This window comes from Tamandua tetradactyla, chromosome 3 (genome assembly GCF_023851605.1).
Source record: "Tamandua tetradactyla isolate mTamTet1 chromosome 3, mTamTet1.pri, whole genome shotgun sequence".
Lineage (NCBI taxonomy): Eukaryota > Metazoa > Chordata > Mammalia > Pilosa > Myrmecophagidae > Tamandua > Tamandua tetradactyla.
This window is the reverse complement of record NC_135329.1, coordinates 18,508,640-18,525,127: the sequence shown is the minus strand read 5'-3', so window position 1 is coordinate 18,525,127 and position 16,488 is coordinate 18,508,640. Positions and strand designations below refer to the sequence as shown.

The window sequence follows — 16,488 nt, the reverse complement described above, 5'->3', positions numbered from 1 at the left end:
CATTGCACTACCCTCACCACCTTCCATTACCAAATCTTTCCCATTTCCCCAAACAGAAATCCTATCCTCTTTAAGCATTAAATTCCCATTCCGCCTGAGCCCCACCCTACATCTTGTATTCTAATTGCGGTCTCAGTAAGATTGCATTTTCTCCAATACTTTCTTTGTAGTTACCATGGGGCTTTAATTTAACATTATAAATCTGTAACAACCTCGTTTACTTTGATACCAACTTAGAGTATACACAAACTGTGTTCCTACACCTTTCCATTAACCCTCTTTTATGTAGTTCTTGTCACAAATTACATGTTTAATCATTTTAGTACTAAACCACTGACTTAACATTACATTTTGTACATTTGCCTTTTAGATCATTTTGGAAGTAAAGAGTGGAGCCACAAAACTTCTGGAAGTGGGGTATGGAGCCTTGAAGCATCTCACTCTGCTGTCTTGTATTAGGGTGGGGTGGGGGGGGTGTTACCTATTTATTGATTTAATAATATAACATAGACATCTCTCCATGTCAAGCATATATTAGATATACCTAATTCTTTAAAACTGCTCTACAGTATACAGTTGAATGAAAACGGCATACCTATACTGCTGAACTTTTTGGTTGTTCCTAAATTTACTATTAAAAACAATGTTTTAATTCATGGCTTTTTCAATATACTCCAGGGAAATTCCTAGCGCAAAACTGCTATATCAAAGAATATGCACAAAAAGAAGTATTAATATATATAGCATTCATGTGGTAGACTGGGTTTGATTTCCGGATAATGCACCAAAAAAAAAAGAATAATAATAATAAAATTAAAAAATACATATATGTATATATGTGTGTATATACATATGTGAGTGTGTGTGTATATATATATATACATATTACTATATATATATAGGTAGCAAAGAAACAAAGGTGAGAATTTTCATAAGATGGCCAAGCAGCAGTGAAGGTTCAGTTATAATCAGAAATGATATATTTTTGGTGAAGAAAATGTGAACAGATAAATAATTTTTTTCCTTGGTCTTGATAACCAGAAACAACCAAAAACTTTCAAGCTATCTGAATTAGAGCTTGACAAGCTTGGTCTAGAAACAGGTCAAGAGAATAAAGAAAAGAGATTAGTAGTGAGAACATAGTAAAAATGGTTGACGTGCAGACTGGGTAAACTGGAAAATGAGGACAGAGAGGATTGATTAACAAAGAAGGGATTAGAAGGTGAAATGTAGTAGCTGAACAGGTTTGGTGGGAGGAATTGGAATGGGAGAAAAGGAGGCGAAGTCAAAGAAAAGGAAAACTCCGGTTTTCAAGAAACTGCAATGCCAAGTGCTGGTTGCTTTAGTGGCAGTGAACAGACCGTGAAGCTGTACAAATCCCAACACCCCTTAGCATGATGACAAAAGAAAGGCAGAAGTGTAAACCTTGAGCTTAGTGCTGCGCCTCTCATGGGAGAAAAGGAAGGTTTCCACTTGAGAAATATGTCCCTTGAGGATTTATACCCACCTCACATATCTCAGTTGAAAAAAATCACGGTTTAAGAATTTTACATATTTAAAGAGGCCATGGAAAACTTACACTGAGATAAGTTAACAAATGTTTGCATGTCATAAAATCTGTGCAACAGTTTAAAATCTGTATCAATTTTAAGGTCTCACCACCAACTTTTCACTTTCCTCTTAAATTAAATCTAATATTTTATTGATGCTATTAAAAATAAAGCATGACAACGAAGATAGTATATGACACTTCAGGGTGTAGTCACCCCCCCAAAAATTTTTGAAGAACTAGCAAAAATGAGTTCTTTAAAACTAGTTTTGAAGAGTGAAGAGCTATCTTCCTTAAAACTCTGGGGGAAAAAAAGGGTTACAGTAACTGGGCAAAGGCTGAATCAAGAAAGCGCAGTTTTAAAAATGATGGTAGGGCAGGTCATGGTGGCTCAGCAGGTAGAGTTCTCACCTGCCATGCTGGAGACCCAGGTTTGATTCCCGGTGCCTGCACACGCAAAAAAAAAAAAAAAAATAGGGAGAAGCTCTTGGTGCCCTAGCCGGCCACTTCTCTACCCCTTCTCTGGCCCAGTGCAGAGCTACCCTCACTAGCACTGAGAGTCCTTGTCTCTATTCCAAAGATAGGAGACTAACCCTGTGCACATGCTGGGGCACCTGCACATTAGTGCCAAACTGCTGGGTTGCAGTGTGAAAGACTGGACCAGGAAATGTGTCTCTGGCTCACCCTCCCAGGACTTGCCCCGCAGGCAGAAGTAGTTTGTGAACAACTAAAGCAGTGCAAAGAGAAAAAAAAAAAATCACAAGCAAAACCATATTCAGTTTTGTTTCAATTCCTCGCCTTCATTCCAGATAATAAAACTCAACATCTCTACAGTAAGTGCCTCTGCTAGCCTGACCTAAGTTGTCTTTGCTATTTGGTCTGCAGTGCAGTACACTGCATTAAGCCACAACTCAGAAGTGCTATCATTTTTGGGTTTAGTAGAAATTGTATTATGTTGATGGGAGGTCTGTTTGATTTTCAAAATGTATGAAACGGCCTTTTAATTTGGGAGCCTCCATGTCAGATATGTACTTTATTTGTGCAAAATATCAGATTCTACTATGGTGGGTTGTGCCTAAGACAGATCTTAAACTGTGTATTTTTTTTTTGTTGTTGACAAGTTTATATACTTTCTAGGAGCTCATTATGAAGGGGTAAAGAAATCAGAATAGCCATTTCTTTAATAACTATTTAAACTCTATTAATTTAATGTTAGTGGGACCATTAACTTGTCACCAATTAGGACTCTTACTTGAAAGTAAAATTTAAGACTATTTGCAACCTATGTGTGTTTAGTCCTGGTTTAAAGAAAAAGCTTCATAATACTGATTTATTCAATACATTAACCAGCTGTAAAACACAAACCTTTATCAATAGCAGGCAAAAAATTTGGGGATTCATATACAGATAACCTACAAAGCTATAGCCATGTAATTTGAAAAGCAGTGTTTCATTATGAAACAACTCTCAAGTTGCCTGTAAAGTTAACTTAATTGAAAAAGATATATAAATGTCCTTGAAAAAAAAATGGGCAAAAGACATGACTAGACATCTTTCCAAAGATATACAAATAGTCAGAAAGCATATTAAAAGATGCTCAATATTATTAGCCATCAGGGAAATGCAATTCAAAACCATGATGAGGTACCATTTCACATGTATTAGAACGGCTGCTATCCAAAAATTGGAAAATAACAAATGTTGGAGAGGATTCAGAGAAATAGGAACATAATTCACTGCTGGTGGCAATGTTAAAGTGGTATAGTCGCTAGGAAAATGGTTTGGTGATTTCTCAGAAAGCTAAGTACAGAAATATTATGTGACCCAGCAATCTCATTGCTTGGTACATATTCAAAAGAATTGAAATCAGGGACTTGAACAGATATTTACACAACAATGTTCACTGTGGCATTATTTACAAATTGCCAAAAGATGGAAGCAACCCAAGTGTCAATCAACAACAGATGAATGGTGTGTTTCCTGGCCCATGCACCATCCCACCCTTCACCCCACCCCCAAAGAAAAAAGCTGATGAATGGATAAATAAAATGTGGTATATAGATACAATGGAATATCATTTTTTGGTAAAAAGGAATGAAGCCCTGTGTCATGGTCAGGTTCATGTGTCAGCTTGGCCAAGTGGTGGTACCTGTTTGTCTGATTGGGCAAGTACTGGCCTGTCTGTTGCGATGAGGACATTTCATAGAATTAAATCATGAACACGTCATCTGCATCCACAGCTGATTCCATTTGTAATCAGCCAAGGGGAGTGTCTTCTGCAACTAGTGATGCTCAATCTAATCACTGGAAGCCTTTTAAGGAGGATTCAGAAGAGACAGGCTCTTCCTGCTTTGGCTGAGCCTCTCCTGTGGAGTTTATCTAGACCCTCCATCGGAATTGTCAGCTTCATAGCCTGCCCTGTGGATTTTGGACTCTGCATTCCCACAGACATGTAAGACACTTTTATAAATTTTATATTTGCGAGTGTTCCCTGTTGATTCTGTTTCTTTAGAGAACTCTAATCCTGATATATGCAAGCATGTGGATGAACACTGAAGACATGATATTGAATGACATAAGCCAGACCCAAAAGGACAAATATTGTAAGAGCTCACTGATTTGAACAAATTAGAATAAGCAAACCCACAGAGTCAGAATCTGGAATACAGGCTACCACAGAAAAATATGGGAATAGGGAATGGGAAGTTAAAAAATATGGGAATAGGGAATGGGAAGTTAAGGCTTAACATGGTTTCTATTTGGAATGAAGGAAATCTTTTGGTAATGAATGGTGGTTATGGTAGCGTAACATTGTGAATGTAATTAACAGCACTGAAACATATATTTCAAAGTGATTGAAAGAGGAAATATTAAATTATATATGGTAACAGAATAGACACTAAGCAAATAGTGGAACTTAAACCATGGACTTTAAGGAATAGTACAATTACAAAAATGTGCTATCATCAATTGAAAAAAATGTTCCACACCAGCACAAGATGTTGGTGACGGGATGGTGTATGGGTATCCTATATTTTATGCATGATTTTTCCATAAACACAAAACTTCTCTAATAAAGAAAATAATAATAAAATTAACAACAACTAAGCAAGGCAGCCTGTGACAAAGGACTACTTGCAAGTCATATAACAGGGAACCCAAAGTGGGAGGGGAGATCTAGTCTATTTCACAGGACATAGCAGGGGCATCCAAATTCCTGTAAACAGAGCTATTCCTAAGGCCATGAGAAAACATAAACCCAGAACAAGACACAGTCTCAGCAAAGATATGGAGCACCTCAACCTGCACTTCACTTTCACCTTGGGCTAATCTACTTGATAGGAAGGTAAACTCTGAAGGAAAGCACCGGTCAAGGCAGAGTCAATTTGCAAAGAATGTGAAAGATATCTTTGCATTTTTTTTTCTGTTAGCTACTGGCACTCAAGGAAATCTCTGTTATATCACTAACAGGATAAAAAATTGATGGACAACTCAAGAACTAAAACCTAGAGTTAACACTTTGAAGAAATAAAATGTACAGTATGCAACAAAACATACAAGACAAACAAAGAAATATGAAACGGTCACCCATTCATAAGAACAAGATAAAAATTCAGAAACCATCAACGAATATGAAATTAGAGATATAAAGAACAGTTTTAAAAAATGATTCTCAATATGTTCAATGCGATAAAGAAAAAACAGATAAAGAATTAAAGATTCTCAGGAAAATGATGAATGAATAATAAGAGAATCTCAATAAAGACATAGAAATGTTAAAAAGGAACAAAACAGAAATACTGGAGTTAAAGGCCACAGTTACTGAAATGATAAATTTCCTAGAGGGTTTCAACAGCGGATCGTAGCTGGCAGAAGAAAGAGTAAGAGCAAGTGAACTAGAAGACAAGTTCACTTGAAATGATTAAGTCTGAGGAGCAGAAATAACAAAGAATGAAAAAAAAATGAACACAACCCATGAGAATTGTGGGCTGACATGAAGCATACCAATTTGTGTGTTATGGGAATTCCAGAAAAGAGAAGGGACAGAAGATATATTCAAAGAAATAATGGCAGAAAACTCCCCCAATTTACAAAAGATGAGTATACAAATATAGGTAGCCCAATAAAGGCTGGAAAAACTAGAAGAGAACCATCCCAGACACAGAATACTTGAACACTCAAATGCTAAAGACAAGGGGAGAATTCTGAAAGCTGCAAGAAAAACTTGTAAGGGAGAACCAATAACATTAACTGTCAATTTCTCATCAGAAAACAGGAATGCAAAAAGGAAGCAGGACCAACTATTTAGTCCTGAAAAAAAACTACTGCTAAATGAGAATTTTATATTTGGTGAGACTGTCTTTCAAAAATAAGGGAGAGATTAAGGCACTCAAAGATAAACAAAAACTGAGGAAGTTCATTACCTCTTGACTTGCCCTACAGGCAATGCTAAAGGGAGTTCTTCAGACTGAAAAGAAAGGAGATTATGCAGTAGATCGAACTGGCATAAAGAAATAAAGATCTCAACCACATGGGTAATTAGAAATGCCAGTACTATTGTATTGTAATTTTTGGTGTGTGTGTGAGTTCCTCACTTTGCTTCTCCAGGGCTAGCTTTCATCTCTTGGCTTCCCTTAGCTCTCTCCAGGTTCTAGCTTGCTTAACATCTCAGGGCAATGTCCGCTGGGCTCCAAGCATCTACAAACATCCATGTCTCTGTTCTCAACGTGTCCACATCTGTGTCAGCTTCTGCTGTGAAGTTTCTGTCAGCTATAAAATTTCTGTCATTTCTGACTCTCCAAAATGTTTCCTCTTTTAAAGGATTCTGGTAAACTAATCAAGACCCACCTTGAACGGGTGGAGTCAAAGCTCCATCTAATCAAAAGGTCATACCCACAGTTGGCCATGCCACATCTCAATGGAGTAATCTACTCAAAATTCCCAGCATCCATTACTGAATCAGGATTAAAATAAATGGCTGCCTCCACAAGATTGAATCAGAATTAAAACATGGCTTTTCTGGGGCACATAATATTTTCAAACCAGCACAATATGTAACTCTATTTTTTACTGCTTACAGGTTCTAAAATGCGAATGCAAAAGAAATTTATGATAAATCTCTGGTTTTGGAATACAATGTTTAAGGATATAATCTGTAACAAGTATAAGAAAAAGTTAGGGGACGGAGGGGATAGGAACGATCTATGTATCTGCTACTGAAATTAACTTGATATCAAATCAAACCTCAGTTTTATAGATTCAGGATGTTAAATTTAAACCCCATGATAACCAGAAACTGCTTGAAAAAATGTATTCAGAAGGTATTGAGAAGGGACTCAAAAGGGTAAACTACAAAAAAAAAAATTCCAAATATGAAAATTAGCATTAATAGAAGAACTGAAGGACAAAAAGGTGTCAAACTCCCAAAGACCACATAGCACAATGGTAGAAGAAAAATTCACATTATTAAGTAGTTATTTTAAATACAAACAGATTAAACTCAAACTCTCCCGTCAAAATGCAGAGACTGGCAGAATGAATTAAAAAGCCTGACTCAACTATATTCTGTTTGGAAGAGACTGCCCAAAGACACAAGCTGGTTGAAAGTGAAAGGATGGAAAAATATATACCATGTAAACAGTAACCAAGAGAGAGCTGGGTAAGCTATACTAATATCAGATAAAACAGACTTAAAGACAAAAACCATTTACAAGAGACAGAGAAGGTCACTATATACTGACAAAGGAGTCAATTTAATAAGAAGACATAATTATAAAATATATATGCACCTAAAGGCAGAGCCACAAAATATATGAACCAAATATTAACAGATTGGAAGAGAGAAATAGGTTTGTACACTAAAAGCAGGAGATTCAATACACCACTTTTAATAACAGAACACGTAGACAGAAGGTCAATAAGGAAAAAAAAAGATTTGAAAAATACTATCAACTAACTAGACCTAAGAGACATACATAGACCACTTCATCCAACAGCAGGAAAATAAACATTCTTCTCTAACACTCATGGATCATTATCCAGGACAGACCATGCCTCTTAGGCCACAAAATAACTCTCAAGCAATTCAAAAATATTGAAATCATACAATGCATATTCCCCAACCACAAAGTTAAAGAAGCTAGAAAGCAATAACAGAGGGAGAACAGAAAAATTCATAAATACACAGAAATTAAACAATGCACTCTTACAGAATTAAAGAGTCAAAGAAGAAATCACAAGCAAAATTAGGAATTATCCTGAGGCAAATGAAAATGAAAGTACAGCATAAAATTTATGGGATGCAACAAAGGCAGTGCACAAGGAAATTTATAGCTCTAAATGCTTACATTAAAAAAGAAGAAAGACTTCAAATCAGAGACCTAACTTCAAAACTGGAAGAACTAGAAAAACAAAAAAAGCTAAATCCTAAGTGAGCAGTAGGAATGAAATAACAAAGATTCAAGTGGAGATAAATGACATAGGAAAAAAAAAAGAGAGAGAGAGAGCGATCAGTAATACCAAAAGTCAGTTCTTTGAAAAGATCAATAAAGAAAACAAACCTTTAACTAGAATGACAAAGGAAGAGAGAGAGAGATGATGCAAATAACTAAAATCAGAAATGAAAGGAGCTACATTGCTATTGATTGACCTCAGAGAAATAAAAAGGATTAAGAGGATACTATGAACAACTGTATGTCAACAAATTATTTAACCAAGATATACTGGGTACAGTGCACTCACCTCCATCCATCTTGGGTTTGGTGAGTTCTGCCTGGGAGCGCAGAAATAACCCCCCAACACACACTTTAAATTTCCTGGTGTACCTTTCTTCTTTCTCATCCTTTTGCCTTCTAAACCTTTCATCTGGTGCCGGAAACCCGGGAGAGGAGCACGGGTGCCGCCTGTCTGGCCAGAGGCACCCTGGCTTCCTCTCTCCTCCTTTCTCAACAATAGCCAGCGACAAAGGATCCTTCGGCCCACCACTGCATCCACCACAGATTGGGTAAGTCCCTTCCCTCCCAGCCTTGCTGCCGGGGTCCGTTAATTATGCTCCAAAAATCGTGAATTCACGTCAGGTTCTCTTCCGAGGGCTGAGGTGAACGGGGACGCCCGCAAGCCTCATACCCTTTTTCCGGGACTCGAAAAGCTGTGGGGACACCCCGTTTCTCGTTTCCCTGCCGAATTCAGGTCCAGGACCTGAAAGGGCCTCAAACCAGGGTGAGACATCCCCTGGGGAGACGAGCCCCTGCTCGTAAGACTCCGAGGACTCTCTCAGGGCGTTGGGATGCCAACACCCCCTGGGCCAGTCCTTTCTCCTTTGAGACCCATCAGTATGGGCAGTAGGTCCTCTCTCATTGGCCTGAGACGGGACTTTCAATTTTAATATCCTTATGAACCTCCACAACTTTTGCCAGAGGAACGACAAATGGGCCGAAATTTCTTATGTCCAGGCTTTTTTCCTTCTGTGCTCCCGCCCCTCCCTTTGTATCCTCCTCTCCCTCGCTCTACCCTCCCCTCCCTCTAGCGGTGCTCCAGTCACCATCTTGCCTTTCCCTCCCCACTTCTGCTTCGGCAACATCTCAGTGGCCATCTTGTCCTTCTCTTCCTCCTTCTGTTCCGGTGACGTCCCAGCCGCCATCTTGCCCTCCTCTCTCCCCTTCTGCGCAGGCGGCACTCCCGCCACCATCTTGCCTTTCTCTTCCTCCTTCTCAGCTGGCGCCACTTCAGCCGCCATCTTACCCCCCTCTTCCTCCCCCGGCTCCAGCAGCATTCCAGCCACCATCTTATCCTCCCCTTCCATCTCCATCCAGTCCCCCACTGTCCTCAACAGCCTTTCCCTCCTCACCTATAAGCTCTCATACCCGCCCAAAGAACTCTTTACTGTCCACTACAGGGAGTTGCGGGACCTGAGGGGTTAGTTCGAGTACATATCCCTTTCTCCCTAGCTGACCTCTCTAATACTAAGAAATGGCTAGGTTCATTCTCCAGCGACCCAACCACTTATACTAAGGAATTTCAATATCTAGCTAATGCCTAAGATTTAACCTGGCATAACATTCATGTAATCTGCTCTTCTTCCCTAACTACAGATGAAATGGACCACATTTTCAATGCAGTCAGGGCTCCTGCTAACCAGGTGCATATAACCGACCACACCATGCCGGTAGGGGCCGAGGCAGTGCCAGACCAAGAGCCAGGGTGGGACTATCAGGTTGACACTCCAGCAGGAAGAAATGGGCAGACTAGATAGGACAAAATGCTTACATGCCTCATAGCCAGCATGCAGAAAGCTTCGCATAAAGTAGTGAACTTCCATAAGCTAAGGGAAATTACCCAGGGTCCTAATGAAAACCCGGCCACTTTTCTACACCGGCTCACAGAAGCCCTCTCCCAATATACCTGCCTAGACCCTGACTTGGAGGCTGGTAAAACTGTTTTAGCCACACAGTTTATATCCCAATCGGCTCCAGATATAAGGCGTAAACTTAGAAAAATTGAAGACGATCCTCAGGCCCCTATCCGTGACCTGGTAAACATGGCCTTTAAAATTTTTAATACTCATGATGAACTAGAGAGGGCAGAAAAGGAATCCCGGGACTGCTAAAAGGCGAACTTATAAACCCAATCCCTCATTGCGGCTCTGCAGCCCACTTCAATGGAGAAGAAGCTGGCTACGACTAATCCACCACCAGGAAAGTGCTTCAAACGTGGCCTCGACAGACAGTGGTCCTGCCAGTGCCCCAATCCTCGACTGCCCAAAGAACCATGCCCTCTCTGTGGTACAAAGGGACATTGGAAAAGTGACTGCCCCTTGGTGCCTGGCTGTGGAGGGGCCGTCCTTCCAACCCCTAACCCACCGCTAGCAGTCCTAGGCCTGGCCTCCGACGACTGATGACACCCGGCCTCAGCGACCCCAATCACCCTCACTGAGGCCAGGGTAACAATCAAGCTAGCGGGTAAGTCCACCTCCTTTTTAGTGGACACAGGGGCTACCTTTTCTGTCCTCCCCTCTTACTCAGGTCAACTCCTTCCTTCCCAGGTCACGGTTATGGGAATAGACAGCTGCCCTTCGCACCCCTTAACTACTGGACCACTTACATGTTTAATAGAAGGGTACCCCATTACACACTCTTTCATAGTAAGGCCCTCTTGCCCCAGCCTACTAATGGGGCAAGATCTTCTTGCCAAATTAAGAGCCTCACTACACTGGATAAAAAACCCTCAAACAAAACTTCATAGCAAGTGCCAGACTAACGTCACTATCCACAACACCACCCATGCCCCTAAAGGACAATATTTCTGGTGTAATGGAACTCTTACCAAGTGCCTTAACTCCACTGCCCCAGGACCATGCTTTCTGGTAACTACTGTTCCTCAATTGACCCTCTATGGGGAGTCTGAACTAACTTGACTACTGCCCTCTCCTCTCTCCAAAAGGGCTGCCTTTCTTCCCATCCTGGGAGGCATCAACCTAATTGCCTCAGTTGCAGCCTCAGCCACAGTGGGAGGGGCACTGGGACATGGTATTTTAATCTCTCAAATCTTCGAAACGTGACTACAGGTAGCCCTGGAATCAACATCAGAATCCCTCTCCTCTCTACATCGCCAACTCACCTCACTAGCCCAGGTAACTCTTCAAAATCGACGGCCCTTAGACCTGCTGACAGCCGAAAAAGAAGGAACGTGTATATTCCTCCAAGAGGAATGCTGCTATTACGTCAACGAGTCGGGTCTGGTGGAACAAAATATTCAAACCCTAAACAAACTAAGAGACGATCTCTATCACAGAAAACAAGGAACCCACTCTGCCTTAAGCTGGTTTTCTTCTCCTCTGGCAACATGGCTCCTCCCGCTATTAGGACCAGTTATCATAATCTGTCTCTTTTTTTTCCTAGCTCCCTGCCTCCTTAACTTCCTTCAGGGATGCATGAAGGAACTATCCTGGGTAGCAGTCAACCAAATGCTCCTGCATCATTATCATCTCCTGCCTTCCTCACCAGATTCTTACAGCCAGCCTCCCCACTCCCCTGGCCATGATGGTTCTGGCCTATAACTCCACGCCGCCCCATTACAGCTGGAAGTAGCCAGAAAGATCTCGGCGCCCTATTACCACAAAAAGGTTGGAATGTTAGGTCGGGGGAACAGGGAAGGGCACTGCAACTGGAGCTGCGGAAGCTGTGTCGCCCCTCCCAGCCTGACTTTCAGAACTAATGAACCACCCCTTCCAGATGTCACCTGACCTCCATCCTTAAAAGCTGCCCGCGACAAAGCCCACATGCGCACTCACCTCCCTCCACCTTGGGTTTGGTGAGTTCTGCCTGGGAGCGCAGAAATAAACTCCCCCCACTTAAAAAAAAAAAAAAAAAAGATATACTGGGTACATTTTTAGAAACACACAAACTACCTACACTTACTCAAGAAATAGAAGGTCTCAAAATACCAATAACAAGTAGAGAGACTAAATCAGTAATCCAACCCTCCCTACTGCACCCCCAAAAAGCCCAGGACCCTCTCATTTCACTGGTGAATTTTACTAACATTCTAAGAGGAATTAACATCAATCCTGCTCAAAGTCTTCCAAAAAAGTGAAGAGGACGAATACTTTCTAACTCATTCTATGTGGCCAACATCACTTTAAGATCAAATGCACCAAATGATACAAGAAAAGAAAATTATAGACTTAAAATTCCTTATGAATATAGATGCAAAAACCCAAACAAAATAACTAGCAAACCATCTCCAAGAGCACATTAACACAATTATATGCCATGATCAAGTAAGATTTATCCCAGATATACAAGGATGGTTGAACATAAAATCAACACAATATACCACATTAACAGAATGAAGGAAAAAAAGATACATGCTCATCTCAATTGACAAAGAAAGCATACTTGACGAAATCCAGCACCCCCTCTTAATATAATCTCTTCTCAGGATAGGGTTAAAAAGAAACTTCCTCAACATGATAAAGGGGATATATGAAAAATCCATAGCTAACATCATGCTCAATGATGACAGTCCGAAAGCTTTCCCTCTGGGATCAAGAACAAGTCGGGATGCCTACTGTCACCACTGGTATTCAACTTATTCAACATTGTACTGGAAGTTGTAGCCCAAGCAAATAGACTAATAAAAGAATTAAAAGGCATCCCTAATGTAAGGAAGAAGAAAACTTGCCCTATTGGCAGATGACATGATTCTCTATAGAGAAAATCTTGAAAAATCTACAATAAAGCTATTAGAGCTAACAAACAAATTCAGCAAAGTGGCATGGTTTAATATCAACATGCAAAAATCAGTAGTGTTTCTATACATAAGAAATGAATAATCAGAAGACATTATGTTGAATGAAATAAGCCAGGCACAGTAGGACAAATACTGTATTATCTAAAGGACATGAAATAGTTAGAATAAGCAAATTGATAGTCAGAAACTAGAATCTAGGTTTTCAGGGGTTGGGGTTGAGGAGGGAATGCAGAGTTAATGCTTAAATGGTACAGAGTTGTTTTTTTTTCCCTAGCAATTTTTTTTTATTAATTAAAAAAAATTAACTAACAAAACATTTAGAAATCATTCCATTCTACATATACAATCAGTAATTCTTAATATCATCACATAGTTGCATATTCATCATTTCTTAGTACATTTGCATCAATTTATAAAAAGAAATAAAAAGACAACAGAAAAAGAAATAAAACGATAATAGAGAGAAAGAAAAAAAAAAAAAAACCTATACGTACCATACCCCTTACCCCTCGCCTTCACCTACCACTATTTCAAACTGAATTTATTTTAACATCTGTTTCCCCCGTTATTTATTTTTATTCCATATGTTCTACTCTTCTGTTGATATAGTAGCTAAAAGGAGCATCAGACATAAGATTTTCACATTCACAGAGTCTCACTGTGAAAGCTATATCATTGTTCAATCATCATCAGGAAACATGGCTACTGGAACACAGCACTACATTTTCAGGCAATTCCCTCCAGCCTCTCCACTACATCCTGAACAACAAGGTGATATCTACTTAATGCATAAGAATAACCTCCAGGATAACCTCTCGACTCTGTTTGGAATCTCTCAGCCATTGACACTTTGCCTCATTTTACTATCCCCCCTTTTGGTCGAGAAGGTTCTCTCAGTGTCTTGATGTTAATTCTCAGCTCATTCTAGGATTTTTCTCAGTCCTTTGATGCTGAGTCTCAGCTCATTCCAAGATCTTTGTCCCACGTTGCCAGGAAGGTCCACACCCCTGGGAGTCATGTCCCACGCAGAGAGGGGGAGGGTGGTGAGAATGCTCATCATATTGGCTGGAGAGAGAGGCCACATCTGAGCAACAAAAGAGGCTCTCTGGGGGGTGACTCTTAGGCCTAAATTTTAAGTAGACTTGACCTATCTTTTGTGGGGTTAAGTTTCATGTGAACAAACCCCAAGACTGGGGGCTCAGCCTATAGCTTTGGTTGTCCACACTGCTTGTGAGAATATCAAGAATTCAACTTGGGGAGGCTGAATTTCTCTCCACTCTCACCAGTCCCCGAAGGGGGCTTGCAAATACTTTTCCAGTCACTGATCAAATCATTCTGGGATTCATCGGGGGATCACTCTGGACAAACCAACAAAAACTCATGTGCTACCTGAGATTCCAAGTACTTATGACATTCAATCAAACTATCTACATTAGTTATATTAGGAAATGCTCTAGTCAAAATCTAAATTTTGTAACAAATAAACATTTTTTGCTTTAGTCTCACACATAATGTGACATTTTAAAGTATTAGATATCATTGGTACAGAGTTTTTATTTGGGTTGATGGGAAAAGTTCTGGTAATGGATGGTGGTGATAGTAGCATAATACTGTGCACATAATTAACAGTGCTGAATTATATAGTATTGAATACAGTTAAAAGGGGAAATCTTAGGTAGTATATTTGTTACTAGAATAAAAATTAAAAAACAAAACCAAACCATAAGATTCCACAACACAATGAACTCTATGATAAATGATGGACTATAGTTAACAGTCCAACTATAAAAATGTTCTTTCATCAATTGTAACAAATGGACTACACTAATGCAAGGTGCTAATAATAGGGAGGTATAGAGGAACTCTGTATTTTATGCATGCTTTTTCTGTAAACCTACAACTTCTCTAATTAAAAAAAAGAAATACTGTATGATCTTACTGATATGAAATATTTAGAAAAACCAAATTCAAAGAGTCACAGACAATAATACAGGTTAACAGGGGTAAGAGTAGAGAAGGAACAGAGAGTTCATGCTTAATGGGTACGGAGATTTTATTTGTGGTGATAGAAGTTTTGGTAGTGGATGGTGGTAATGATATGACAACAATGTGACCGTACTTAACCACAGTGAATTATATAGTTTTGATTAAAAGGGGAAATTTTAGATTTTATATATGTTAAAAATTAAACTTTAAAGAAAACATAGGACTGTATAACACAAACAGAGAGTTCTAATGTAAACTATGGACTATGATTAATAGTATAATTATACCAATTTTCTTTCATGAATTATAGCAAAGGTACCACGCTAACGCAAAGTGCTAATAACAGGGAAAACTGAGTGTGTGAGGGGAGAATATCGGAATTCTGTAGTTTCTTCATGATTTTTCTGTAAGCCTACAACTTCTCCAATAAAAAAAGATTTTTTAAAAATCATGTTCTTTCAGCTACAAAAATGTTTTTACCTTGGGTTGTGAGCTGCCCTTCTTGAGCCTGGACACAACGAAGCTCTTCAATAGTTTCCTTTAGAGAATCCCTTTCTGTTCTTAACCTCTGGAGGGGCATAAAAACAAGGGAGGTGAGTTTCAAGTTTTATAAGTTTATTCATCAGTGGTCCTTGCCTTACATAATAGAACAATAAATAGTAGTGAACATGGACATGTTTTATCTTTTGATCTTCTATGGAAAGGTCACAGAAGAAGGAAAATCTTAAAACAATTTTTCATTTAACAAACACTGAGTGTATAAAATGTACAAGGCAATATAATATGGTATCCACAGTTAAATGTAAGAAATTACAGACTACTCCTTCCTTAAAAATAAGTACTTTCTTAAATAACATTCTTTTTATCAAACATAAAAAGATCAAAGAACAAAATCTTTAAACATTCATGAATCATGACAAAGTAAAAATATTTTTAAAAGATTCAAAATATGCTGAACAACAACAAAGAAGAATTATGTCCTATATATTAGTCACACAGAAAACAGAAAAGCCACATAAATTTACAGAAAGTCATGAGCAGAGAGAACTCAGAAGCAACAGTAGTAGAAAAGGTAGATATATATGTAAAAGAAATTAGAATGGAAGTAAAAATATTCATTTTATCTTTTATTTTAGATCTATTTCTGAAATACAATGGAATGGAAACCTGTAATTTTAAATCTTTAACTTTCATTCATAAATAGAACGAATTAATGAAGTAAATATAAATTAAATCTTTGTCTTATTTTTTTGCAATTCTCAAAACTAAAATGCCTAATATATACTCACATCCTTTTCTTTTTGAAGACTGTCAACTTTTTCTTTTAGCCGCTTATATTCAAAATCTAATTTATCTGCTTTCTTTGATTCTTCAGACAGTCTATTTTGCAGTTCTACTACCTAATACAAAAAGATACCATTAATTTAAAAAATTTGAAACATTAAAAACGATCACTATTTTTATCTTCAGATCTATGACCTCCCCCCAAAAGACTCAAATGAATATAATAAAGCAGTCCAATAAAGTGAAGAGCTTGGAATAAAAATCTGCCCAGATACTATGAGTTCCAAAATCAGGATCTTCTAGAGTAATAACTCAAAATTATGCAAAAATCTACAGTGCTTAAAACCTTTGTGCTATAAAACAAAAGAAATGTCAGGAGAAAATATTCAATTGCATAGCTAAACTTATAAGAAAGTAAG

At 38.7% G+C, this 16,488-nt stretch overlaps 1 protein-coding gene and 1 long non-coding RNA gene across 4 annotated transcripts in view; one reads left to right on the top strand and one right to left on the bottom strand.

The window, feature by feature from the left end:
- The window catches only part of LOC143677085 (uncharacterized), a 63,873-nt gene extending 63,402 nt beyond the window's left edge, over positions 1-471 (top strand). Inside the window, exon 3 of the long non-coding RNA XR_013172373.1 lies at positions 371-471. This is a non-coding gene — a long non-coding RNA (uncharacterized LOC143677085). The remainder of the gene's footprint in view (positions 1-370) is intronic.
- HOOK3 (hook microtubule tethering protein 3) overlaps positions 1-16,488 on the bottom strand; it is a 176,191-nt gene that overhangs the window by 41,143 nt on the left and 118,560 nt on the right. For 2 of the 3 annotated variants that reach the window (XM_077152641.1, XM_077152638.1), the window contains 2 exons: positions 16,075-16,185; positions 15,266-15,353 (listed from right to left, as the gene is read on the bottom strand). In XM_077152641.1, the coding sequence (XP_077008756.1) occupies positions 15,266-15,353; positions 16,075-16,185 (199 nt within the window). The remainder of the gene's footprint in view (positions 1-15,265; positions 15,354-16,074; positions 16,186-16,488) is intronic. The other variant, XM_077152639.1, reaches the window with a different exon arrangement.